The sequence below is a fragment of the Copadichromis virginalis genome, linkage group LG10, assembly GCF_057382275.1.
Source record: "Copadichromis virginalis isolate Kocher_CV1m ecotype Utaka linkage group LG10, C_Virginalis_male_GT1.1, whole genome shotgun sequence".
In the NCBI taxonomy this organism is placed as follows: domain Eukaryota; kingdom Metazoa; phylum Chordata; class Actinopteri; order Cichliformes; family Cichlidae; genus Copadichromis; species Copadichromis virginalis.
The window spans coordinates 32,513,527-32,541,015 of record NC_140627.1 but is presented as its reverse complement, the minus strand read 5'-3'; the positions used below and the strand labels follow the sequence as shown (position 1 = coordinate 32,541,015).

General features: G+C 41.2%; 1 protein-coding gene across 3 annotated transcripts in view; it reads right to left on the bottom strand.

Moving 5' to 3' along the window:
- The window catches only part of LOC146700816 (rho GTPase-activating protein 7), a 111,308-nt gene that overhangs the window by 16,940 nt on the left and 66,879 nt on the right, over positions 1-27,489 (bottom strand). For 2 of the 3 annotated variants that reach the window (XM_085471059.1, XM_085471060.1), the window contains exons 2-8: positions 5,446-5,517; positions 5,273-5,354; positions 4,249-4,312; positions 3,142-3,719; positions 2,855-3,056; positions 2,233-2,613; positions 445-752 (exon numbers count right to left, since the gene is read on the bottom strand). In XM_085471059.1, the coding sequence (XP_085327185.1) occupies positions 445-752; positions 2,233-2,613; positions 2,855-3,056; positions 3,142-3,719; positions 4,249-4,312; positions 5,273-5,354; positions 5,446-5,517 (1,687 nt within the window). Of the gene's footprint in view, positions 1-444; positions 753-2,232; positions 2,614-2,854; positions 3,057-3,141; positions 3,720-4,248; positions 4,313-5,272; positions 5,355-5,445; positions 5,518-18,180; positions 18,387-27,489 lie in introns of those variants that run through there. The other variant, XM_085471061.1, reaches the window with a different exon arrangement.

Below are 27,489 nucleotides of genomic sequence, written 5' to 3'. Positions count from 1 at the left end.
GATATTTTAGTGGTGTAAAAAACACACTAGTTTGCAGCAACAGTGCACACACCCACATTGTTACGGGTACAGGAGAAAGAAGCAGTGCCCGTGAGCAAATACACTAATAGTATGGCTTACTTTGCATTACCTGAAAGGCTTCATAACTTTTTATTGCGCTATATCTGAAAACAAATATGCAGCATGAGGTTGCTGCTTTTATCTTTAGTGCCTGACATTAAATTCACTCTTACTTTGGTCGATGCCTGAGGGAGTAAATCCCCATAACTGTCATTATTAACACTTGGCTTACACTCACTGTGTCCAGGGCTTCTCCAAGCATCCAGTAATGTCTGTACAGCCTGAATTTGTCTTTTTTTAAACGACCCTGATCAGTTTTTACCAACACCTGTGAAACACTTTGAGTTATATGGCTTGTGAAATGTTGAATCACGTTACACTCACCTGCTCTTTCTCCGTCGTAATACGGCGTTCGACTCCAAGGTAACCTTCTCACAGTTCTCAGCCTCCTCCTCCTCCTCTGAAAGCTGCACCTCCAGGTTGATATGGCGGGGCGAGGAGGGGCAGGGGGAGGCAGCAGAGGAGCCGTGAGCAGGTGAGTCCTGAGAGCAGGAAGAGGAGGAGGTTCTTTGACTGTCATCTTCAGACAGGTTTTCAGACCAGGAGGACACCAGTTGCTGGAGATCACTGATTTTCTCCAAAACGCTGTCCAGAGCTGAGAAAACGTCCTCACCTGCCAGCACTCGGCTCACCTGAGAGAGATAACGAGGTCAGAAGAATAACTTAGTTAACTGGTGTTCTGTTTAGTAGGTGAACAACAAGAAGGAGCCCAGATGGCAATTAATGTTTGGCCCACATATTCCTGTTTACTGTGGGGCCCTCAGATGCATAAAAAATGTACAAAGGAACTGAAGCAAGAGACAAAAGGTACAGTAATGGAAAGAACACCTGGCTGGAACCAAGCAGAGTGCTTTATTCTTTTAAATCAGTTTGGTTGGGGTGACTACAGCAAAAAGTACATTGTTTACACCTTCTCCACCCATCACAAACAGGAAGTATAAAGAAGGGAAAGCGACATGGAGACCCTCATTTATAACAGGTCAGGCATCACTAACAGCAGATGTAGATTTAACTGGGCTGGAGTCAGGTTGCAAAGAGGTTTGCACATGTTTTAAGCATTTTACAGCAGCTTTAATAGCAGAGATTGCTGGATTACAGCTGATACGAGACTCAGTTAAATGCATCTTCTGCAGCATCATTGTTGGAGCTTTGAAGGCACACTGTGGGATCTGCAAAAATCACAAATAATGAAAATATCATGCAAACATTATTCTGCTGTATGACTTCTCTATCTCTCTCCTTTTTGTAAGTTAGCAGATTTTGTAATATTAAGGGTTTAATTTTGGGATTTTTCCCACACTCATGGAGCAGAAATAAAAAGCCATTTTCTAATTAATTCAGTAATATTTCTTATCTACTTTTACATGACTTCTAGATTTTGTCAGATTAGTTTACAACTTGATACCAAAGCTTAGCTTAGCAGAATTAATATAATCCATTACATTAACAACAATATTATATACTTTGATTGGAGATTTTGTACTTTTTTGCAGAACTGCAGCAGAGCCAAAGGGGAACTGAGAGGGCGCCTCCTCCTGTTTTTACCCGTTTTAAATTTCATTTGAAGGTTTAATTTTAAAGCTTTTTTTCTATGAAAACACAATATAGTAAAAAATAAATGATGTCCTTATTTTCTACATATTACTATTTGGCTTAATATGTCATTTTGAAACTTATGTCTCCACCTGTAAGGGCATACAGTCCCATTTAGGAGTCCAAAAACAGCAATACAGAAAACACTGAAAGGTGGATGCATTATGCTCATTTCCAACTCCACATTTATTTCTTGGACTCTTCTACACTGGCTTTGTATGAGTCAAGCTTCAAAATAATCCTTCTTTGTGTCATTCTGGGTCGACAGTTCATCCTCTGTCTGAATAAGATGCAGTTTCTTCCTTCCCCTTCGCTTTATGTCAATTTTCTTCTGATTGGCTGAACAAACATAAATTGAACAACAAGGTGGTTTGGCATCATATTAAGGATATTATTATAACCTAATAATATCCTTAATATGATGCCAAACCACATCAAAAGAAGAACGTCAGTGTAATATTATATAGAGTACTTATTTATTGTATAAAATAAAAATACCGTAACCGTGATTTAACCCACCTCCGACTCACTCATCCGGTCTGCATCGCTGGCGCTTCCACCGCTGCCGCCTTCACTTTCAGACAGCTGGCGGTGGTCAGGCACATTGTCATAGACGCTCAACCGGTAATCGAGCACAGGCAGTGGGCTCGGAACGTCGCAGGATGAGATGCTCCCGGTCGCCAGAGAAGAAATCCCATGGCATCTTGGCTGACGCGTCCGATAACCGTGGAAACTCCCAGTCCTCCAGTTCACGGAGGTGTCATAGCTGATGGGTAATAGGTTGGCGTGTTTGTGCGTGAGGGAGGCGGGAAAGGTCCCTGGTTTGTGTCCGTGGGGGATCGTGAAGACCATGTTCTGGTGGCTGTTGTTATTGTTGTTGTTGATTTGGTTCTTGTAGTCCTAGAAATAACGAGAACATTGGAGTCAGCGAATAAAGAAGAAACCTTTGCTGTTGGTAAGTAAGACAGATGGGAACGGTCTAATGTTTTAGGTTACATCACAATCCATTCAGAAACGGGAAACAAAAAGGATTTAATACATGAAACAGAGTCAGTCACTATACAGGTCTATATAGGTCAAGGTTAAAAGGTTAGGATTAGATGAAATAAAAGGTCTGGAGGAATCTTGTCCATGCTCTGACCTCTGGTCCTGTGTGGTTCGTCCCACCGCCAACCACGACGTTGTTGCTGGATCGTTTGCAGTTGCTCCTCACCCGAGTGACCGGGCTGGGCGTGCTGACTGTGCTGCTGCTCTCTGAGTGGCTGTTACTGCTGCTGCTGCTGCTGATGGTGTGAGGAGACGAGGGCGACGAAGAAGCATGACTGCTGGGCTGATCCTGCAGACTGGATACAATCAGGGTGGTACAAGTTAAAGACACATAGGGTTAATGATGCTGGAGTCAACGCCGGGTAGGATGGACAGCCTCACCTTGACGTGCAGTGGAGCCCCTCCATCCTCTCTTCGTCTTGGACGAGAAGAGGCCTGCTTATAACACGCCGGGCCCGACCCCTGCTGCTGCTTTCACCTGATACCCCCTTGAGCCTCAGTTTCTCCATCTTCCTCAGCAATGTGGTGCACTTCCTCCTGGGTGGTTTCTCGGGGTAGCAGCTCTCGGCTTCGAGACTCATACTGGAGGATCCTCCACCGGGGGAGGGGGGTCCACTGAGAGAAGTATCCAGGGACGGGGTCTTGTTCGAGGACGAGCAGCGGGACGAGCTCCTGCTGTTCTCCAGGTCATCTGGGGTGCTTGCGGTGGTGACGGTGGAGCCATCAGTCGGCTCTCGCAGTCTCTTTTGGTGTTCTTCGTGGCCTTCGCTCTCAGTGCTGCTGCAGCTGTGGATGGAGCAGATATCATGGTGGTCATCGCATGTCGACACATCAGGCGAGTTGGGGGACAGTCGGAGGATATCCACGGCGGAGTCCAGGCGTCGCCATTGTTGGGTCCGCTTGTCGTAGGTCCAGTTGGGGCTGATGGCACAGAAGTCTTCCTCACCACTGTCATCTCCCTAGAAGAAGAAGATGATGATGGCCCATTCAGACAAACCCATAAAATGTTTGAAAACCACACAAACACACAACTATGGCCTGTTTTTAACAGCAAACCTGTACTGCACAGTTATGGCGTGGGGTTTAAAGGTGTATTTGCATAAGTTGCATCGTGGGAAGTGCAGAAGTTTTGTCCCTGATGCAACAGAAGGGGCCAAAAGTCAAAATATTTTCACTGTCTGTAGTGTTGATAGCGCTTTCCTGGCTTAAAAAAGCTATTTTATGTTTGTTTGCATGAATTTAACGTGACATCAGAGACCTCACGGTAATACAAGACAATAAAGACTCAGGCATGAAAAAACAAATCAAACACTTCCTCTTAGAGAACGAAGCATCGAGCAGGAGGAGCGATCAGCTGATATCAGTGAATTCCAAGTGCGGCTTAAAGAGCAGATTTCATGGCGTGAAGCCCCCCTGCGTGGCGCCAGCCGTTCTGATATGAGCGCCCCGTTGCGTTCAAGTTACTCGCTGCTCACTCTCAGGACTCACCCTGCGTTTTGATCTCCGCAGCTCCAGCCTCATTTCCACGCATTTGTTTAAAGTGATTAACCTCCTGGAAGAGGAAGAGGAAGAAGAGTGAATGGAGGTTAAATGGCACACTGTAGCTCGTACTTGTTTATCAATACCTTCAGTACAGTTTCTACGAAACTAAAGACCTGTGGTTCAAACCTGAAAATCTGATTTAAAATATGACTCTGGGATCACGAGGCAGCAAGTTTAATGTCCAAACCAGGAGCATGAACGTGAAGAAAGAACTCTGTCTTTGCCAGCACAGTTTAGCCCTTTAGCAAGGCACCAAACATCCAGCTTCTCCTGAATAACATCTAATCAGGCACAGATCACACTGTTGTTGGAGTGTTTGTGCTCAGTGTAAAAAACCCTCGATCACTCTTGTAAACCTTAGGCTGTTGTTTTTATTTTCACTCCATATTTAGTCAGTTGCAGCTCAAAGACTGCGAGGTCAAAATAAAAAAAAAAACCTTGGGCTCTTTGGAGAAGAGAGAGTCAGGCGAGTTTTGAAAAACAATTAGTCTTCATTTTCCAAACTGAATCTGAAAATTAAGAAAATTAAAATCCAGCAACAATAATAATGATGATATAAATTACAAAAATGCTACGCCCATTAAAGTTGTAGTAGTACTGGACCTGCCTGTAAATGAGTGCAGGATACTGAAACATTAAACTGCATGTATTATAGTCATTTTCAGCTCCATAGCTTCATATTATTACTTAACTATTCTTTCTCTCTGACATCATATAGTCCCAGAGTAAAAAAAACAACTATCTGATCCAGAGTGCTTAGAGGAGTGAACAGGGATTTTTTTGTACCAAAATTTGTATTTGTACCAAGAAATTGAAATGCATCGATCTTGAAAATCCTCTGGGAACTTTTTTGGTCTGTTAGAATCTGATCGAAAAATACTTAAGAAGTTTGCTGCTGACTTTAAAGTTTTATTAACTTGCTGAAAGTTGTCCATAATATTGCATTACGCTCCCGCTTGGCATTCGTTACCTGCAGAGCGACTCGAGTGCATCCTTATCCAGGAAGTGGTGATCGCGCTTCACCCACTCGATGTCAATGGGGAATCTGCAGTCTGAAACACAGACAAGACGAATGGCACAATAAGACGGCGTCTGGGGTTACGCTCTGGTATCTTGGAGTTGACTGAACAGTCTCATATTTACCTTTGAATAACTGCGCATACTGAGGGAAGCCGGCCGCTCGCAGCCAATCACAGGCCTCCTTGGCTTCAATCTCTGCAAACACAGAGAAAAGAAAACAACATTTGATTCAATTATAATCATTTCATGCTCCGCCCGCTTTAAGAGGGCAAATATTTGCACTTAATCAGCTGTCTGTTTATGAAGTTTAATTACATCTGCATTTGGAAGCAAAAAAAAGAACATGAAGGGAGAAGAACTGGAAGCACGTTCAGGCTATTAATTAACTGTGACTCCTGGAAGAGGCCGTTTTAATCACTGCTAATTGGCTAAGAGTGGGGATGGGGGTTCTTGAGAGAGCGGGGAAAAGAGGTTCCTCCTCTTCAACTTCTTGCCATCTGTCACCTTCTGCCTCTGAGACTCGCTGATATGGCTGGGCTCATCAACACACCAGCTCTCACACACTTCTCATTTTCTATTCAAACCATAACAAAGCTTGAACTTCACAGATATTTCAGCATAATACATCTGGAGTGTGTGCATCTTTGATTTAAGCTTTCCATATCCCACATATAAATACGTCTGGTTTTAATTGGCAGTCGTGACACAGGGTGATTCTGGTTGCCTAAAACCAGCCACAAGTCGTATATGGACCAGCTGTCAGGTGTTTGGGCCACATCTGGCTCAAATAACACTTGTCAAGGCTGGCTCATAATGTTTAGGCTACATCCAGTCCACATTAAACTTCCTGCAACCCATGCTAGAACCACCTCATTACTTTCTGCTCATTTGGTCAACACAACATTGTTTAAGTGAGCCATCAGTGCCAAAAGTAGCCCAGATTAGGCACAGGTTGTACTAACTCTAATAAATGAGCTGCCAGTGACATTAAGTGTGTTGATTTAATATTATCAGATACCAAAATATAATGGGTTCTAAATGATAAATATTACTTAGCAGCACAATGTGCTATTGCAAATATTTAATATGGTAAAACACAGTTTAGCTAGTTAAAAATAAGCGAGTTTTGCAAACGACATGACAGATTCATTTAGTGTGGGCTAGCAGCATACGACTAGTAGCATTAGCTATTAGTAGCTAATATCACAACCAAGAATTAACATGTCTTTGCCTTAAAAGGTAATTTTCAGCAGTCTCACAGAAAACCTTGACATCAGAGAAGGTCATTAGCAACACAATGTGTCCTCCAAAATAGTTAGCTTTAAAACAAGGACAGTTAAGCTAGTTCAGTGAATGTCTGTAGGTTTGCAAATAAACACAACAAATCCCCTTTAGTGTAAAACTAATGAGCTAGTCAAGAGTCTCAAAACGCATTACTTTTGTAAAAGGATAAAAACATTTTTGCACTCTTTTTACTAACACGTAGTAGGAATCGAATAAATTTAGCTATCATGTTAGCTAGTACTAGCAATAGCTAGCAGCATTAAAACAAACACAATATAACATTATGATATTTAATAATTTACACATTTTAAGTAGTTTCCTAATTATATAGGTGTAAGTGCCACATTTCTGATTAAGTCATTAGCAGTGTTGCCTAGCTAACTTTTTTCTTCTTGAATTGCTTTATAAATATTTATACACAATGCAAAAGTGCAAATGTAAAACCTTTCAGCTTTAGTTTTGTTTTATTCCCACCAAAACTCTGTTTACTTTGGGGCATGCTATAAATTGTCAATACAGCTGCTAGCAGTGCTAACCCTCATCTGTAAGTCAACTTATAAAATGGGGAATAAGCACTCATAAATATAAACGGCCCCAAAATATAGATTTGTCATAACTCTGCAACACGGAAAATATTGCCAAGCAGCATAAATCTTCTACATTTGCTATAAGATTCCACGCATGTTTATTTTAAATTCATACCTCTAAAAAATATTTGTGGCTATTGCAGCTCTATAGAGTAACACTGAGGATGGTGGGGTTAAATTAAAGTCTGTTTGTTTAAGTGACCATTTTATCAAAACGCCTTAAAAAGAACACACACACAGTAAAGTACACTTGACACAGTAATGCTCTTCCCTGTTCACACACTTAGATGAGAAACAGGAATAGAAACAGGCGTGCATACTTCAACACATTTCCTCCCCACTTCAAAACAACATGAAAGATGCACACACCAGAATATCAATTAATTTCAGCTGCCGTCTGGTATTTGTGTGGAAAACTGTGATTGGAAGCATGGAATACGTTTAGTTGATCCAGGATGTTTACAACAAGCAGCGACAGAAACCATTTTGTCAGTCTGCCTGTGCGGCTCAGGAGGAGGATTTGGATTTCTCAAAATATTTGTCCACCACAACTCCCCCTGAAACGTTAAACCTGCTCTCTCTCCACGCAGAAGAGGCCCGTCGCAGTTAGCAGTCAGAATACTGCCAAGGGCATTTCTTGTTTTCATATTCAGACAGCATGAAATATGGCCGACATTAGTCTTCACTAAAGAACAAACAGGAGCCGTTTGGCCATGACGGATTCGTTCTTCTAACACTTCTTGTCTGCTGGTTGGGTTTTTTTTACTGCCTACTTATTCACTTCAGCTGACATGAAGAAAAGGCATCTAATTCTCATTTTACTATATGTGACTTTTCAAAACTTTGACTAAAATTTGCTTGACAGCAGGATGGAAACTTGGCTTATGATGTGGTCTCCCTCCCCCCCGGTCAGAGGAACAGCAGATGGTCCTGATATGAAAACACAGGCGGATATTAAACCTTCAGAATGACAGAAGGGGGAGACAGAATGAAAGGAACAGGCTGAATGGTAAAATGTAGTCAAATTAGCATGTTTATGTTGACCCTGACGTAACGGGATAGTAAGATGCTGAGCCCGTTTTCTGGCGTCTTGATGGAGATGTGACATTCAAGACAGGAAAGGGATCAAGTGCTTGTCAAGCGGCTGTCTGACATCTACAGCAGGAGCTGTAAATCCAGGGATATGTGGAGCTACCAGAGCTCCGAACTGCTTTTTCTCTCACTCCAACCATTACAGCACAGAAGAAAAAAAATCACAGCCTGTCACTTTGCAACCTCTGGGCTCACAAGATTAAAGAAGTTGTCATTTAAACCAGTTTCCCACTTTAAAGAGGTTCTTATTGCCTACTTAAAGGCTACAGGGGCTCACAGCTCCTGCAGGAAATGTTTGAGGTTACAGCCTTAGTGGGAAAAAACGTACAATTGTTATTATTGTAATTATCTAACAGTTTAACTGAAATCACAGAGGGACAGACGCTGCACTAAAGGTGGGATTTCTGTCAGTAAGCAGCACTGTAAACAGCTGTGGAAGTGCAGGTTAACAGGAATTTGGAGGCAGAACCGAGAACTTTCAGGAACTGTTGCTTGTTGGGCCTGTAAATCACTGGTAACTGTTAGGGGTAGTGGAAATAACAGAGGTCAGTCGACTTTGAATTAAAGGCTGATTTCCTATGATTTATTGTGTGCTGCAGTGTAGTTAGATGTTTGAACTGTGCTTTGAAACTTAGAGACTCTAAAAGGCAGCAGCCCATAAAAGGCTATTTTGCTACTGATGTCTTAGAGGTGATAAAATAAGGAAAAGCTTGTTCAGTTCTGGCAAAGAGACAATTAGCAGTTTTTCTACGTGGAGAGAGAAAGCTCTAATGTACTGATTCAGTTTTCTGTCTTCCATACCATTTCCACCACACTTGGTCTGTATGTCTATATGTGCTGTGAAAATGCACGAATATCATTATGATGACAGAATAGAGGTCATCCATATGACTGGATGGGAAATGGATATGTCATGCACACATTGCTCAAGAGTTATCCGCCATATTGGATGATGGTGATACAACCATTGGTTGCTTGGGTAAAATGTGTATTCCCCGGCTGGTTGTCATTGGTTGCTGGAAATTGGTGACATTTGCTGAGTAAAATCAGAATCAAAGACGTTTGCTGCACTAAAAACCTCTTAGCAATCATGCTTTGGTTGCTAGCAGGTTGCCACAGTTGGCTGTAGAGTTTATCTCTGTCTGCAAATACTCGCTAAAGTCAAAGTTTCACCTTTGTGCTGCAGCTAACATGTTTTAAAGGGCAAACATTTTACATTCAGGGAAAAGTGTCTTTATTTTTTGGTTTGCTTTGCAATTTTCAGGTTTCACTACAGCTCAGAGAATAGCTGCAAGAATATGCTAGCAACCAAAACAATGCCAACTAGCTGGGAAATACACATTCCTCCATCCTGAGCTGTGGTTGCCAGATGGTTGCAGATCAGTCTCTAGGCCTGTGTGACTGGCACCATGTTCACTTGACCCTACACTGAGAACAGTGATTTTCACATGTTACATGGTGAGTGGTCACATGTCTGCAACACCTCAAAGGGACCAGAAATGTTTTTGGAACCACAGATATCGCCATCTGGTGGCCTTCAGACAGAATGCTTATGGTGATCATAAACTGCTGATTTAAACAGGAAGTCCTTCCCGTCTCATACCACAGCATGCATGTTTATTTGTTAGATTTTTCTTATTAAGCTAATCATTAAGCATTTTATCTCAGTTTTGATTGGAGCTGCTTCTTTGGTGTTTGTTCATTTTTTGGCTGCCGTCACGCACTAAATAAAGTACGTCTCATCTCTAGCTAAATTAGAATAACATGCAGTGTTATTCTAATTCATGTATCAGTGATATTACCGAGCGCACTTTTAACATTCATGATTTCCGTCAGTGATTCAAAGAACACATTCCAGCGCCTTCTAGCACCAGACGAGCTGTGGGTGGAAGAATAGACCCGACTCATTTCTGACCTGATTTTCACATGAATTATGAGTCCAGTGAAGAACGACACATTCCACACCTGTCAAGAAGCAACAATGTATTTTAAACTGGTCTCGCAGGTTTGATGAAAGACCCCGGTCCCCACTCTACTCGGCTCTGTATTTACGTAAGCGATGGTATCTGCTGCGCTCCTGTTTGAGTAGCAGGCAGAGGCCTCTTCCCTTTCCAAATGACTTTGTCTCAGAGGAAGTTGTGATTTGGCTCCTCTGGGCCCTGATAAGATTGGAGTGTCTGATTAGGATGACTCCGCCTGGCTTGCGGCAGGAAACCGGACAGTGTATGTGTGGCGGCAGAGAGGAACTATGCACGGTGAGGTTACGTGCTCGGTGGACCGTTTGTGTTTGGGTGTTTACACTTGTCTCGACACTAAAGCTTTGACCTGGAACAAACAGAATCACTGCTCACCAGAAAAAAGGCTGATCTGGGGTTTAGAGATTTTACTATCAGGTCACCTCACTGCGTCAGACTCCAACTGAAAATGTGCATAATGAAGATTTAGACTTAAGGTCTAGTAGCGGACATCAAATTTCAGATTTATATATGATAATAAAGTTAACAACACTCGTTGAACTGCTTTAAAAAGTTTATGAAAGTACATGGCTGTAGGTTTTGTGTGGACGCACTGTTGTTATCACATTTTGAGCAGCAGATGCTTAATTTCATCCATAAGTTTTCTTTAGTTTTTCATTTATGTAAAGGAAAAGACAAAAATCAGGCAGCAGATGGAAATTTAGGGTACGTTCGGAACAATGACCGTCCTCAACTTTTCTGTTGTTATCCAGACTGAACCACCACACATCGGCAGGATTTACTCCTGTGAGTCAGTTTATCGAGTTCACATTTCGTCCACATCAGGCGGGTTTTGTGCATTTTGTTCGGGGCAGTAACATGTTTGTGTAAACAGAAACAGGAAATTAAATTACGTTTCTGTAAGATTTCTGCTCACGTTCAGAACTTTCTGCATGTTAAAAGTTACACGTGTGTGTTTTGCCGTGGCTTTCTGGAAACAAGTGGGAAAGGTAACATCACCGTAGGAAAAGGTAATTGGGTAACATTTGTTCTTAAAAACAGGCCATTCCTTTAACAAAAAAGACAAATATGACTTTAATTTGAAGGACTACGTGACTGTTATTTATATTTTGAGAGGAAAAACTACTCAGTTTATTATAATCTGTAACAAATCTGGATATAATGTGTTATATAAACTATGACAGCCAACTAACTGCATATAAAACAAGTAGCATTTACTCCAACTCTGCTTCTAACTTGCCGTGTTTGCTATGCAGTCGTTTGTGTTTTTGATCAAATCTGCAAAAGCCAGATATTCTCAGCTTTCTCTCACACTCAGATCACGAGCAGCTCCCGTCCTTCAGACGTCCAATATCCAACCGATATTTGAAGGCAGTGGTTTTTACACCTCACTGAATGTCTGCGTGACTGGTCCATGTTCTGTTTGCCGTTCAGGGAGTGCTCGGGAGCGTCTCCAGGGCTACAGAGGCGTGGTTGGAGATCAGAGGTATGTCAGCTGACTGTCAAAACGGCACGCCATGCTTCCGTACTCCTCCTCGCTCCTTCTCTGCGCTATTCTCCTGTCAGTTCGGTCAGCTTTGCAAAAGGAGTCAGCTTTGCAAAGTTTAAGACGCCCGCGGTCATGACGGGCCACAGGGGCAAATACCAAAACTCACCAAATCAGAAATGCAGCTTTAGACCAACAACAGTAAAAATATACACGAGTGATTTTTTGCACTGACAGGACTGAGAGTCCAGTAACGGCATTTTATCTACACTGCATGTTGGCTGCTCTGTGGACTCTGTAAGAAAACTAAACTTATGACACTTTAGTACAGAACATGCCAAGTACTCACAAATAAACTCCCAGATTTTACAAAAAGTGAATTTAATTGAAGCTGAAGAGATTTGTTCCTGCAAACAGTAATAATGAGCCAATTTGTGGGTTCTGAAAGGACGTTCTCCTCTTTGACCCACAGTATGAACAAAAATCAGATTTACAAGCTTACAAATATGTGAAAACATTTGTGTAAAGACTTCATTACACTGAAGTCCTTAGAAATAGCTGTTTAAAAGTGTTCAGGAAGCAGTGACCCTGAGTTCATGGCATCTTCCAATAAATACAAGCTCCCATTCATTAACCCTCCTCAGTGGTACACTTACAGAAACTTCTAGGTGTCCTGGATAAAACTGATGCTGGTGTACAAACGTAAACATCAAACTATTCGTTTGTAGTCTTTATTTTGCTGCATGATATAATTACTTTCACATTTCAGTAATTTCAAGTATTTAGTGAGTTTTACAGCTATCAAATCTTTCTCCTTCCTGGAAAACACTTACTAGGTGCACATTTCATCTGCTCTTTAATGCACATATCTAATCAATAAATCCAGGTCACATTCATACGGGTCTAAAACAGTAAGTAATGCCAGCACAGAGCTGATTGAGCAGCTTGTTATGATGTTAAATTCAGGGTAACATCTTTTTAATTCTAAATTACTTGATATTATCCTGAATTATATCAAGTATCTTAATATGTTATGTTGTTAAACTCTGATTCATTGATATTCTGAAATGTCTTTTATAGCAAATAATTGGTAATAATAGTAATTCAACATCTGTGTGAGAACTCTGGACAGTTTAAACATCTGCAGGCTAAAACTGGTAGTTAGCAGTTTTGTAGTAAACTTATATCTATGATGTAGGATACTGGATCTGTTAGAGCTCATCCTCAGTCATTGCTGTATTAGTTCGTACCTGATAGGTAGTGATGGCTGCATCTGTTATTTCGATCAAGCAACCTACTGAGTTTAAAGACTCAGTAGAAAATATTCAAATAAGACTGCTGGGCGAAGTGGAACAATGAGTGTCCAATGTTGAAGATGTAAATGCTCGGGTGGAGAAATGTGCGGAGAAGTGTGACAAGAAATTGGTAACATTCTGGGCATGGGTGGAGGATTTGGAGAACTGGAGCCAGAGGACTAATGTGAGAATGGTGGGGCTGAAAGAAGGCAAAGAAGAAAGAAGGTACATGGCTCAGGAGGTGGAGTGAATAATTTCTCAGGAACTCGGCATTATGGGTAGTGAGTTCAAAGTGGGACACACTCAATTGCTCACTGGCCCCTAAACCAGAACATAGGTGAAGAGCAAGTAGGCTTCGTTAAGTTCAGGCCTGCGGTAGACAACATGAGGCTGCTTACTCATCTAATACACATGAATCACTCTTAATTCAATCCCTGTAGCAGCATACGACTTCATTTTGTTAAAGATTTCATTTGGGACAAGAAGAAAACTAGAATTAGCATGAAGAAAACGGGGGTGTGGCCCTCCCCCAATTTAAGGTTATATAGTCTTGCATTTGAAGAATCATTACATTAGCTTAATGGATTATAAGCTATATTGCCTAACCAAAAGAAATTACTCAAAGTTTCTTTTTTGGTCAAAATAGGTTTCTGGTTGTTAAGTGATGACGTACGAGCCCTGCTTCTAGGTACAAACTGCACTGTGTTCATTAAGGCGGTTGTCTTTTTAACGTGTTTTATGCTATGTATCTTGTTCTATTTAATTTTAACAAGCCCTTAAAAAATAGTCAGTGATCGTTGTGGCCTCTCTGGGTTTTTATTATCAGTCGTCTCATGGTTTGCCAGACACCAAATATTTGAACGGTTCAGAAAAGAAACGCTCTGAGGCTAACTAAGATTTGTGCACATGAAGCTGAGGATCAGGAGTTTTTCACAGCGAGTCATCCAGACAATGCAGCAGTGTGCTAATGACTAACCTCATGCTGGGGATGGATCATCTGCTCAGCAGGGACTCTTACATTAACTTTTATTGAGGGGAAAAAGTTAGTGTTCATCCACCAGCTTCACTGTGCTAATGTGTTTATATTATGCTAACCATAGCTTTGTAGCTAGCCAGCACGTAGCACACCATTCAGTGTTGGTCAAGTTACTTGAAAAAGGTAATCAGTAACTAATTACTTCCCCCAAAGGTAATCCCGTTACTTTACTGATTACTTATTTTCAAAAGTAATTAGCTACTTAGTTACTTTAAAAAAACATGATTTACAACCTGAATAGGTAATAAAGCGATAGATCTTTCAGCCCAGTTCTACTTTTTCTGCATACTCCATCATATAAAATGTAATCAAATGAAAAGGTCTCTTTTTAAAACTTGTTTTATTAGTTTTAATCTTTTAACTTTATGTGTCAAGCAAAAATTAAATTATATGCACCATTCTCTGACTGGAAGAAATTTGTTTAACATTTAAAGTCTAAGGAGCTTGGAAAGAAAAGCGTCTGGACTTCTTTAAGTTGCTTGAAGACGTTTTGGGTGAGCTCACCCGAAACCCTGGCTGATTGAGACCCACACCTGTTTTCACACCTTGGCTCATGTGATTAGGTAGAGGATCATCAGGGGGTCCTTTGTCCCTCTTTGGGGGGAAACTCCCACTGAGTTTAAATCTGGAACTCTCCGCCATTTGACCTTAGAACTGAAGAAGCTTCTCGGATGAGAGGTGAAACGTCTTCAAGCAACTTAAAGAAGTCCAGCAGTTTCTCCGTGAATGTCACATTCCCGTGGCAGCGTACTGTCGGTGCTCACTCAGAGTTTAGGGATTTTTTGCTGTAAAACGAAGTTTTCTTCCCACACAGTGAACAGTGGACGCTAATGTTTTTGTCACTTTTTACGGAATCAAACTCAAAGTAAGGTCAGTACTTCCACGCTTTAAACGCTGCACGCTCATACTCTCTCCTGCACTCGATATATGATCCACTGTTGATCTTCACACAGCTGTTGTCAAGAACGTCGCACTCGCTTACGTCACTGTCATGAGACACTCTTGCAAACGAAATCACAGTTTAGTAATGCAGTAACGCAGCGTGCTTACGGGAAGGTAACAGTAATCTAATTACTTTTTGCAATAGTAATCCCTTACTTTACTCGTTACTTGAAAAAAGTAATCGGATTACACGTTACTGCCCATCTCTGACACCATTATATACCAGCTAGCCCAACTTCAGTAACCCTACAAACGTTGCTGCTGTTTAGTTGTCTTTCTGTCTTAATTTATGCAGAGCTGTACGTTTTAGTAATCTCAGTCACAACGTGGTATATCATCTTAAGATGGAAACTAGCAAGCTAACTGCCTGCTAACTTCTAACTCTGTTAAACTTCACAAATCCTTTTAAATGCTTTTTTATGGCTGCCTGGATATTAAACTTGATTGTTATACCTGGTAGAGCAGCTACACTGACCATTCTAAGACTGACGAGGCAGATCTAGAGATGCATTATGTTAGCTAAAGGTAACACCTAAACATGAGAAACCTGGTTTACACTTTTTTTTAAATCAAAAGATTCAATGAGATATGTTTGACTTAATTAGTGGAATGGCAACCATAAGTTTGGCACAAGAATATGAACTGTTTACTATGAAATGTTAAGAGTTCATTTCCCAACAGGTTCCCAACTGCATTTGCTTTGGCCTGCAACATGTCTCACCTCAGTATTGACTCTAAAACCTCAGTGAGTCCTGATACTTAATGAGCCACTTGTGCATTTAGGTAGGAACACCTATAGCTCATTAACTGTTAGGTGAAAAACAACACGTGTGAGGTCCTCGGTGAATCTTACTGCAGTTTTTAAAATAAATTATGGTTAAGTTGTCTTTGATGAAAAAAAGGTCAACTGATATATTATTATTATTTATGATATGAAACCTGCTGTACTTTGTTTTTATGAGGCTGTCTGGCATTTACAGATGAGTATCTGGAGAAGGAAATGGACCAGAATTAACTGCAGTTAGAAAAAGAGGAGAAACTCTCTCTTAACCTTTCCTGGGAAAAACTTTTATTTTTTTTCTATGTAAAGGAGGAAATGTGTGTTTGTTGAGGTTTTTGAAGACATTCAGGGAGGAATCGCTCTCAAAACAACTGCATTAGGTGGTGTAAGCTGCAGGTGTGTCAGATATTAGACTGCACTTTGTGACCTGTTGTGGCCTTTGGGTTTGTACTTTTTTATCTTTCACTTGCATTTACTGGTTAGACACTGAAAACTAATTGCTGAGGGATTTATATAAATCTTATAAAGTTTGTATCTGTCTTGTGTGAAACTTGCATGAAAAGCATACAAGAGTGAAAACAGATATAAGATCCCTTGAAAAATTATATAAATGAAACTTGTATGTTTTGGATACTTACTAAAACAATATATGAAAGTAATGAGAAAGTGGCCACTTTCATGAGTAAATCATATAAGCCTTATGATTCACTATATGAAGTAGGCCACTATTTCTTTTCCATATGGGTGTGGTTAGGTTTAGGCACTAAAATTACTTGAATAGGTAGTTTTGGTCAGGTTTAGGTAGTTTGTTAGAGACTCCTGGTTGGGTTTTGGTACGAACTCTGCTTGGCTATATGTAGAAAAGACTGTGGTTTGCATTAAATATACCTGTTCATCACACTAACCCTACTTACCTACTAAATGACAAGTTGGGAATAACAGACCTTGTGTGTAAATGAACCATGTGAGCACTAACCTTGGGCAAGAGAACAGGCAGGAATAACTGTCTAGTCTCATGATTTAAGCCACTGCCTTGTGTCTCCTTTCGTAGACTTTATTGCTCTGTCAAACAAGACCGTTTACTCTCAGCAAATAATACTACCACGGCTGGTTTGTACGCCAAGAGATCCACACCCAAGGGCACCTTGTACATACCCCTGTGATGCCAGGAAACTCAAACAAAACAATGCTGGAAGTTCATCAACACCACTTACAGACAAACATTTCTGTGTGTGTGAACAAGGACAGTGCTGACAAATGAGTGAGAGATAAAATAATTATAAATTAAACTAAATAATTAAAATGATTAAAAAAACACCATAAATAAAATCACTGGTTATGCCGAGTCAAAAGTCCAGAAGCCACAAACGCTTTATTCACGATAATCAACAAAAAGATGAATTAAAATGTCGGAACTAGAGAGCTAAAGCAACTCACTGAACAATGAAGCGCATATACGAAGCTGCACTCTTATTCGCCAAGAGGCGCCACAGCGGCAGCGAAGCATCGTCGGGCAGATTCTTTTACTCCGGATGCCTTCCTGACACAACCCCAAAGGGAGTCTCCTCCTGGGATCAAACTGAGGACGCTTCGGCTGTTTGGCGCGTGTGGAGCCACAGTGAACCGCATATATACAGAACCTCTGTTCAAATCACTTTACAAGTTGAACTTGGACAAAAGGCACCAGGAATTGAACCAATAACCTCCAAACAGCATCCCGATTGCTCCCGCTACGCCACAGTTCAAACAGGTTCTTCCTCACATTAACACAAAATTACTGACATTAAAAACATGGTGAGAAAGAAACCAAGGGTCCAAAAGGAAAACACAGGTATGAAGTGCCATGTTTCAGAATAAAAGCCTCAGCTTTGAAATTCTTTACACTGAGTCTACATACAGGAGTGCCTTCGCCGCACTTTAATGTGTTTTCAGAGTAAAATGTCTGAATATGTGTACGGTGGTTTTCTTCAGCAGGTGGAAAGTTCTCTCCAGCGGATCACATTTCAAAAGTAACCCACGCACATTCAGAGTGAATCCCACGCTCTTCCTGCCAGTAAAACGAGCTTTTATATCACCAGAGTTCAAAAGCTCACTTGTGATGTTTTCAGGCCCACGGCCTTCAAACAACAAAGAAGTTTTAGTCAGCGCTGGAGTTCTTTAAATTCTTCTTCTGCCTCAAGAATCAACATATTTACGTCTCATCTGAAGTCACTCAACAAACAAACCTTTGAAAAAGTTTTTATGTCTCGCTAAACTCATCTCCAAATCACCTCCTTTGAGTAACGCCATCAGAGAGAAACAGCATTAGGAGGCCGATCTCATTACCTCCCATCCTGTCGTGTAACACAACATTTAGGCTTGAGCTGAACTCATACTCACTTGTGATCAACATGCTGTTTGAGGTGTGAGGACTGTGAGCAGAGGAAACTTCAGCAGGCCTCCATGTCACCCCTGACAGCTGAACCGGACAAACACATGAGCTTCATAAAGAATTAAATCCAGAGCCATATATCCAGCGTGGGAACGGAGCTGTGAAGTCCAGTTATGCTGGTCGTGTCGGGCACCGTGTTAATGAAGTCATTGTTGAAGTTTTCCCCTTTTCCTCTACCACTCCCCTTCCCTTCCCATGCCTTGGACCAGACCATCTGAACACCACAGACAGGGGGGGGGGTATCCTAAAAATAACCAGAGGGAAGACTTGAGCAGACACGAGAGCGCCTGCTGGAGGAGCCGCTTTGAGTTTGAAGGGTGAGTTTGGGAGATAAAATCTGTACAGATGTTGAAGGTCCCCCCAAGAAGGAAATATTGGATTGTAGAGCGACCTGGCTGCACCCAGGCAGGTCGGTGATTATTATTCCCCCCGTGTTAAATACTATAAAACAGAAAATCCAGTTTGCCTGAAAAGAGGCCTAATCAATAATCTCCTCCGCTCGAGGCTGCTATCACAACCGTCAGACGGTGAAATTACAGACAGAGAAATGAGTGAAGAAATGAACTTTCCTTCTCTCTGAGATCCAGTGCTTTCCACCAGCTCCAGTCTCCGACCTTAACCGATTACTGGTGCTGCAAAAGAACAGCTTTGGATGAAATGGAAGACAGATATGTGACTGAGCCAGTGACTCAACGCGGGAAGGATAAAGTCCTTGCCGTGCCCTAATAGTCTGTAGTTCTTCAAGGTTTCATCTCGGCTCGGTCCAAGGTATACCATTAGCGTTAATGGGCTTCCATTTAACGCATAGGTGTTTGATTATGGGCTTTTAAATGTGAATAACTCCCTCAGAGAAGAGGAGAGGAGAGCGGTTCGCGGCACTCATTAATTCACAAGTGGAGGAGGAGGAAGTGGGAGTATGTAAACAACTGATGGACTTTTCCCAGTGTGTGGAGGTGCAGAGGGAAGAGGAGGAGTGGAAACAAGGCCCGATAAGATGCTTTAAAACCGACCCAGAGATTTTAGAGATGAGGTCATATTTCGGTCCATGTCACCACTTAAACTGGCCTAATTCACACTGATTAATTAGGGTGTGTGTGTGTGTGTGTGTGTGTGTGTGTGTGTGTGAGTGAGAGACAGCAGCTGCTGTGAACAGACTGAGCAGCAGGCTTACATTCAATCACTTCTATTGCCTCCTTAATATTTACTCTGATATTTTACAACATCTGGGATTTATGGAGACATCTGGGATGGTGATCCCAGAGGTGTACATACGCTGGACAGAGGAACGTGGGGCTGATCAAAAAAAGGAAGTAAGGATCTGATAAAGTTTGATTTACAAAATTAAAGTCATAAAATTATATCTGAATATTCTATCAGTCATAAAAATATATTAAAAAAAAATCTAAACTTTCAGTGAGTATTTCCCATCTTGAAATATAGATTCTCCTTTTCTTCTTACTGTTGGCCTTTGAGTCAGCATCGTGAGTCTGTAACTTTAGCCGTGGTGCTTTTTTGGAGCCAGAGGTCACGAGGGTGGAGTGCTAATAGTCAGCTAACTATAGTAAGCTTGGTTAGCCAGGATACTTTACTATAAGTCAGCTCGGGTCTAAGGGTTGGTGACTAAATGTACCAGTGTATTTTTATTTGATTCAATATGCACCAAAACGCACCAAGAGCTGAAACAAGACGGAGTAATGGGAGAATCAGGCGGTAAGCTTGTTTATTTCTGCTGTCTGACCGACTCACTGCTGGAGCCTCTAGTGGACATTAGAGAAACTGCAGGTTTCTGTGAGCTCTGTGAGGCCTAATCAACAACGTGTCAACAATTGTTGCTCAGCAGCAACAAAAAGCCTGAAAGAAAACAGAAGTAGATGATCTCAGAATTATGTCTATGGTTTAGAAAAACCAGTTCTCAGCATGTGGAGGAGGTCTCAATGTGAAAGTCTGCGATCAAGAGACGCCATCGTGAGTGTAAATACAGAAGGTTTGGAACACGGTGCAAACCTTCTGCCTCTGTATCTGTGTACAAACTCAGACGAGGCTGTGTTTCCTCTTTCTAAACATGAGCCTCACAGGCGTCAGAGGAGGAAGAGTCCAACAATACCTCCAGCGGATGGGAGGTTTTCAGTGTGAGGACAATCCTCACGTGTCCGATGTGTGTTTTTGGTGTTTGAGGGAGGCGGCATCAGCATGTGAGGCTGTGTTTATTGCTTCTGGGGTGTGTACGGCTTTGGGTTTACTTTGTGTGCTCCTGAGTGTGCGCAGTTTCATCGGAGTCCCGCCGTGGAGGCTTCGCTTCTGGTATTTCCGATGCAGCAGGACAGGAAGCAAGCCGCTGTCGTGAACTGTGGCCTCCTCCTCTGAGCGATGCACTCTGAACCTGACACTGCGTTTCTGACATTTGCCTGACCGTGTATATCCGCTGCACAACATTAAGCGCCAAAGAGATTATTAACCATCAAAATGAGTGATGGAGTTTCAGTTTCTTTCTGCATCTGGTGAGATGTGCTAAAAGAAATGCCTGGGCCACCTTAAATGTGTGTCCTGCATTCACTGCAAACCACTGGAGGAGCACAGGTGTTTTTGCCCTGGTCTCTGTCTCTGCTGCTGACTTTATGAAGCCTTATCCACTGCAGTGGACCAAAACAATGTCAGATAACTTCGTTAAACATGCTTCAGATCACATCAAAACCACACGTACAGTTCCACTACACAACCACGTATGATTATAATCACAGTAAACGCACGTCTGTCTCCATCCAACTGAAGTACCAGTGTGAATGCGAGCATCTGTCCTGCTAAGCTTAAATCCTGGTTTCTTCTTCTTTGGTGGAGGTAAACACTCTGTTTGACTTGGCAGGAGTACATCCAACCTCAAACATGGTCAATTTATTAGGAATCTGATTAAAGCTGCTCTTCATTAGCGCTTACGAGCCATCTGAGAGTGTGAAGTAATGGGCCGTCCACACAATGAAAAAAATAGTCTGGCAGTACACATAGCAGAGTTTTTGTGTCCCTGCTTGCCTGTTATGTTTAAATTCTGCTGCTTTATTTGTGCAAATGATCCTCATCTGGATACAGATTTGCTGCGAGTAAATTAGCTTCATTTGTGCATCCTTTTGGTTTTATATCAGCTGTTTAGTATCTTTGGAGAGTGACTGATTGAGAATGCCATACATATGAATTTATCTGCAAAGGAGAAATAAAATAATAGAAATGGATACAAATAGAAACAGAATCTACAATTTAATTTAGCAAGAATGCTAAAGATTCAGAGATGTTTCCAGAAGGTTTTGTGTAAAGTGGTCTGTAGCTGCTTCGCCTTTTTGTTCCAGCATGCACTCAAGATAACACTGTAGACTGTATATAGAAGATGGATGTAGCTATTGTGTCGTCACCTGTTGCTTAATAAAGTCCTGCTGTGAAGCCTCAAGCTATCATTGAGAGTGCAAAGGGCTCCGTTTCTTATTACACCCTGCAGCATCGACTTAACTTTCACCCTTTATAACCTTAACAAGAACCTTATTTTACAATATGGCCATAATGTGTCATTCAGTGTGACCTCAAACTAGCAAGACTATAAAATCACCAGGAACGTGTTTACTCAGGTCATAAATAAAGTGATAATTTTCCAAATTACCAAAATTCATTCATTCAATTCAGGCCCCTCTTCTGTGGAACCAGCTTCCACTTTGGATTCAGGAGACAGACACTATCTCTACTTTCAAGATTAGGCTTCAAACTTTCCTTTTTGCTAAAGCATATAGTTAGGGCTGGACCAGGTGACCCTGAATCCTCCCTTAGTTATGCTGCAATAGACGTAGGCTGCCGGGGGATTCCCATGATGCACTCATTGTGTATTAACAGACCTCTCTGCATTGAATCATATCTGTTATTAACCTCTGTCTCTCTTCCACAGCATGTCTTTATCCTGTCTTCCTTCTATCACCTCATCTGGTCGCAGCAGATGGCCCCGCCCCTCCTGAGCCTGGTTCTGCTGGAGGTTTCTTCCTTCCCACTGTCGCCAAACTGTTTGCTCATAGGGGCTCATATGATTATTGGGTTTTTCTCTGTATCTATTATTGTAGGATCTACTGTACAATATAAGGCGCCTTGAGGCGACTGTTGTTGTGATTTGGCGCTGTATGAATAAAATTGAATTGAATTGAATATCAAACTGGAAACCAGAGGCCATTAGAATAAATTATACATGATCTACCTGGACATTTGTCCTTTTAGACATCCAATACAAAAATGTAACTACCTCACCATTTCTAATAGATACATGAATTTTGTACTGGGTGGCATGAATGAACTAGTGAGGGCTAACAGAAAAGTATTATCTCCTCATTATTTCATACTAAATGAAGCAGACATAATATCTGAGTTGATTTGGAGGATTAAAAAAACAAAATAACCATATCACACAGAAACAGTGGAAACTTTGGGAGTGCCCAAATAACCAATCTGGTACATTTTTAAAAAGAATGAATGCTCTGACCATTTAAAGTAACGAAGGCAGCTAAAGAAGATGATCACAGAATTATTTCCATGTTTAAGAGAAACAACTTTACAACATCTAACCAAGTCAAGAACACTGTAGGTGTGTCATTTACAAAGTCAACAATCACCTTCATTAATGTAAATGCACAGTTTTTATACAAAGGTGCAAACCTCTGGTTACACTGCAGAACATGAAGGCCAGGTTAGACCGATGAAACCAGATGAAACAATAAAACAAGCAGCAGCTGCTGTAATGGACTGACAGATCATCTAAATGTCATTTCCATGGTTTCTAGACTTCAGGCAGTCATTGACTGGCCTCCCTACAGAATATAAGTTGGAAACACTCAGTATTAAATCCACATCCTTTCTTGCGTAACCTGTTGAGAATTTAAGAGGGAACCAGCTTTACCTAGGCAGTGTGTCAGTCAATTAATAGCATTAATAGCAAACTCACTGTAACTCATGTACAAACTCATGTACATGCAAAACTACCAAAAAACATGTTTCTGTTCAACAAATTATTGACCCAACTGTACCTGCAGTGAAGATGTTATTTAAAAAACGCCTATGCCACAGAAGAGGAAGGACTGAATCTAATTAAAGTATTTCCTGATGCATACAGAGGTAAACTTAAAAGAAAACCAATACCTAGGATTTACCAAAGATGCAATCAGACAGAGACTGTCCAAATAAAGAAGATAGTGCTAGAATAAGAAGACTAGTTAAATGTATTGAGAGTGCAGCCCAAAACCTCAAGCTCAGGTCTATGAAGTGAAATCTCCTGGAAAAATCTATTAAAGGCTTTAATATCTCCAAACATAAAGCATGTGGGTTAACGTTGGTGCCGATCATGTTCGTGTTTTCTTTGGGGACTCTCCTGCTTGCTCTTGAAGTATTTCAGTGATATATTATTTGGGGGATGTGCAGATTTAACTCGAACTTCAGTAAGTCGAAGTCTGTCATCTGAATTGCCTTTACATAGTTTTGTGTCTGCATGCGGCCTTAAGCACAGTTAGCATTAACAAGGACTCCAGTACATTTTAAATTAGGAGGAAAATACCAGAAACACAAAAGAAGAGAGTGAAGTGTGGTGGCCATTACAGACGAAAGCTGTTTTGTTACCAAATGCCCATTCAGCTCCCTCTCCACAATGCGGTTGATATAACAAGCAGAAATGGCCGTTTGGGGATTTACTTGATGGATTGCTTTTCTTCTTGCCATCTTGTTATCGTCTTCTAGAGCTCATCCGTATTTCCATGCTAAAACCCAAACATTATCATGCTGTCAGCCGCCGTTTCTTTTTGATGAATTCTCAGCCGGCTGCACCTGTTTGGACGTAAAGCTGGGATCTGAAGCATCCTGCGTGCCCGGGGAAACTCAACAGCGGGACTAAAAAGTTGTGCCATGAAGTGTAATTGTTGCTAGGAAATGCATACAAAAACTGGCTGTGAAGTTCAGCAGTGCAACAGGCCCCTTTATCCCATGTGGACGCCCCACGGCTGACCTTTCCAACTTTATTTGTTGTCAAGCTGCTATAAATAAAGTGTTCTCTGTTGTTTTGTTCTGGCCGGTGGAAGAAAAGCCCGGGGACACTGCCAAGGGTCAGCAGAGCCCCTGGCACCATGTGCAGGGATGTTATTACCAGCCTTTCAGTGAGGATATTGTTCCAAAATTCCTCTAAACACCAAGTGTGGCAGTTGGCTCCGGCTGGCACCATGTTTGACATCTCCCTCTGACAAAAGTCCAAGTTTGGAGACTTGTCAGGGCAAAGATGCTAAGCACGAAGCCACAGTGGGCAGTTTGTGTTCCCAAAAACAGAAGATTAGGAGGAAAAAGATAAAAAAAAAGTGTGGGTTCTTTATTCCATCCAACAAATTTCTACTTCTTCTTCCTGGCCACCACCGTCCAGGTCTTCCAGAGGAATACTGAGAAGTTCCTAAACCAGTATTTTAGTTGTCTCCTTCCCTCACCGAGCCGTCCAGGAGGCATCTTGGCGTTTTTAGATGAAGAGTAGTGGCTGAGCTCTCACCTGAGCCCAGATCGCCTTCATAAGAAGCTCATTTCTGCTGCTTGTATCCTCCATCTCCTCAATTTCTTCTGACACCAGGGTAGGAATATAGATCTGCCACTAAATGGACAGCATCACATTCACCCTCAGCTCCCTTTATCTTTCACATCAACTCTCCAACATGCATGTGGCTGCACAGTTCTGTTATCCGGGTGTCCTGAATAGGTAAAAAGTCGATATGACCTTGTTGATTTTGAGGCTAAAGGCCAAACGAGGACGCTGTTAAAGTGTAAGAGAGCAGGTATAGATTTGACAAGTGTGAAGTAGATTCAATAAGACACACACGCAACGATCAGTCAGGCAGAAACACTCATGTAGAAAATATAAGACTATTAACAAGAGTTCCTATAGATAAATGAGGGCTTGTTGTTGACTTCAGAGCCATGAATGGAAACTTGTGTCCGGTGAAGGTCACTGTTAGAGGTCTGAGTGTTCCCGTCAGGAAGTCCCACCCCAACAACAGCTTTACCAGCTCTGATGCCCAAAATCTGTCAGCACCTTCATCTGGAACGCAACACCTGAAAAAGACACCTAACCTTCAGTGTCACGGCCGAAACGGCATCCGATGGGGTTGACATCACAGGCGACTTTTATTATGAAAGCTACTGTGTCATCTGCTTTCTATAACATTAAATATTAACTGCATATTGAGTTTCACAATTTCAAACCAACAGGGCGAACAGAGCGTGGTGTTTCCACAAAAAATAAATAAAAGACATAAAAATGCTGCCGCAAAATTATGAATAATTCACGTGTTGAGGAAAAGACACTAAAATGGCAGAAGACAAAGTGCAGGGAATAGTGCCATCGGCTTCTGTAGAGCCCACCATGCAGCTCCAGAGAGAGGTGAGGCTGTAATTAACCCAGTGCTATAAACTGAATCCTGATAGTCGAAAATGGCTCTTCATCAATGCACCCATTTGTACTTTGATGTTTTTGCAAACATTTGTTTACAGAATTATCACAGTTAAATGTGTAAACTTGACCCGACCAAAAAACAAACCCGGGTTTAAACCAGTCCTAAATCTTCACAGCGCAGAAGTATGAACACCGCAAGATCGCAACGACAAACTTTTATTGTTCAACAAGGATGTGGTGGACTTCCTTTCCCGTTAGCTGTGGCATCAAAATAAGTTCATGAACCTGGAACGCGGTGGCTGTCCTCACTGGACATTATACTGGACACAAAGCGTTTTTCCCGGGGATCGTGGGTGCAGACCACCACCAATTCAGCTGGTTTCACAAATAAATGCATAAAAACTATTAAAATCATCATGAATGTTGAACTCTGGCCAAAGTTTATGCTTTCTGTCAAATTAGTCAGATTACATGTAAAACCAGCATGTACCTCACAAGTGGCTCTGGGATTTCCTCCCTTTGCACTCTGACTTACATCTGGGTGTGCTTGTGTTGGTGTGGGTATATTTAGAAGCATTGTGCTTGTTCGTGTCATCCCAACAGTCCTTGGGGTGGTTATTACCCAAAAAGAAAATCCCCATCAAATTAACAGTAATTACAAGTCTGAAAAACATTTTAAAAAAGAAAGAAAAAAAGAGGAAAAAATTGAAAAATTTATGAGAATAAAACTTGTGTGACTGAAAAAAGAAACGTTGGCACATATAAGAAAAAAAAGAAAAATTTAGAAGACAAAATGACACATTTATGAGGTGAAAACAGCAGAATTAGCGTGTCCAACCTGGTGCTAGCGACACAAATTCATTTTTTTTTAAATTAGGTTAAAAAATGTAGAAAATGTGAGACCGTCCAGTTAATGTTTCCTGGAATTTACTTCATTTCTAAAGATAAAATCCAGATTTTCCATAAAGTGTAAAACAGCGTGTTCGTATTAATGGCTCTGGGATTTCCTCCCTCTGATTTCTCAATCTGCTGGTGTTGGCACACATATATTTAGACGCATTGTGTTTGTGTGTTTTCATCTAAACACTCATCATCAACCTGGCAGTAAAATTTTGCTTTGACGTCTGATTTCTATTTATAGGAGCTGATTGTTTTCTCTGAAATGTGTTGCAAGAACAACATCAAATATGATCACACACTGGAAAAATACTGGAAACACACCGGCTCATTCCCCGGCACGGGCACCGAAAACACAGAGGAACTTTTTGTGTAACATTAAGCAACATTTCTTTTGTTGAAAAAAACAAAAAAAAAAAACTTTTTTAAATTAAAGTTTTAAAGTTATGAGAAAAATTTATGAGAAAAGATTTACAAGCATATTTAAAACAAAAGAAGATAAATAGATGAGAAACAAATGGTAAATTAATGAGCAAAAAGGAAACAAAAAAACCCAAAAGAAAAAAAAACGTCTATGAGAAGAAAGTGGTAGAGCAATTTAAAAAACTGCCAATTTATGAGAAAATGAGAAAAAATGACACATTTATCAGTAAGAATGTAAGATTACATTATGCTTGTGCTGCACTTTGTAGATGGTTAAACTGATTTATTCCAATAAAGTCTGTTAGAAAAAGAAACTGTATTAATGAAACTGTCCTATTAAAAAGGACTAAAGCTAAAACTGGACTGCCAAAGCTGTAGTTCCTCTAATGTCCACTTGGGGCTTCCCATCAGTCAGTACCCACAGACGCCCATTTAAAATGATCACGTTTACAACCTGCTACAAAAACAGTTTGTGTCTCTAAAGATCAAGTCAAGTCACCCACTT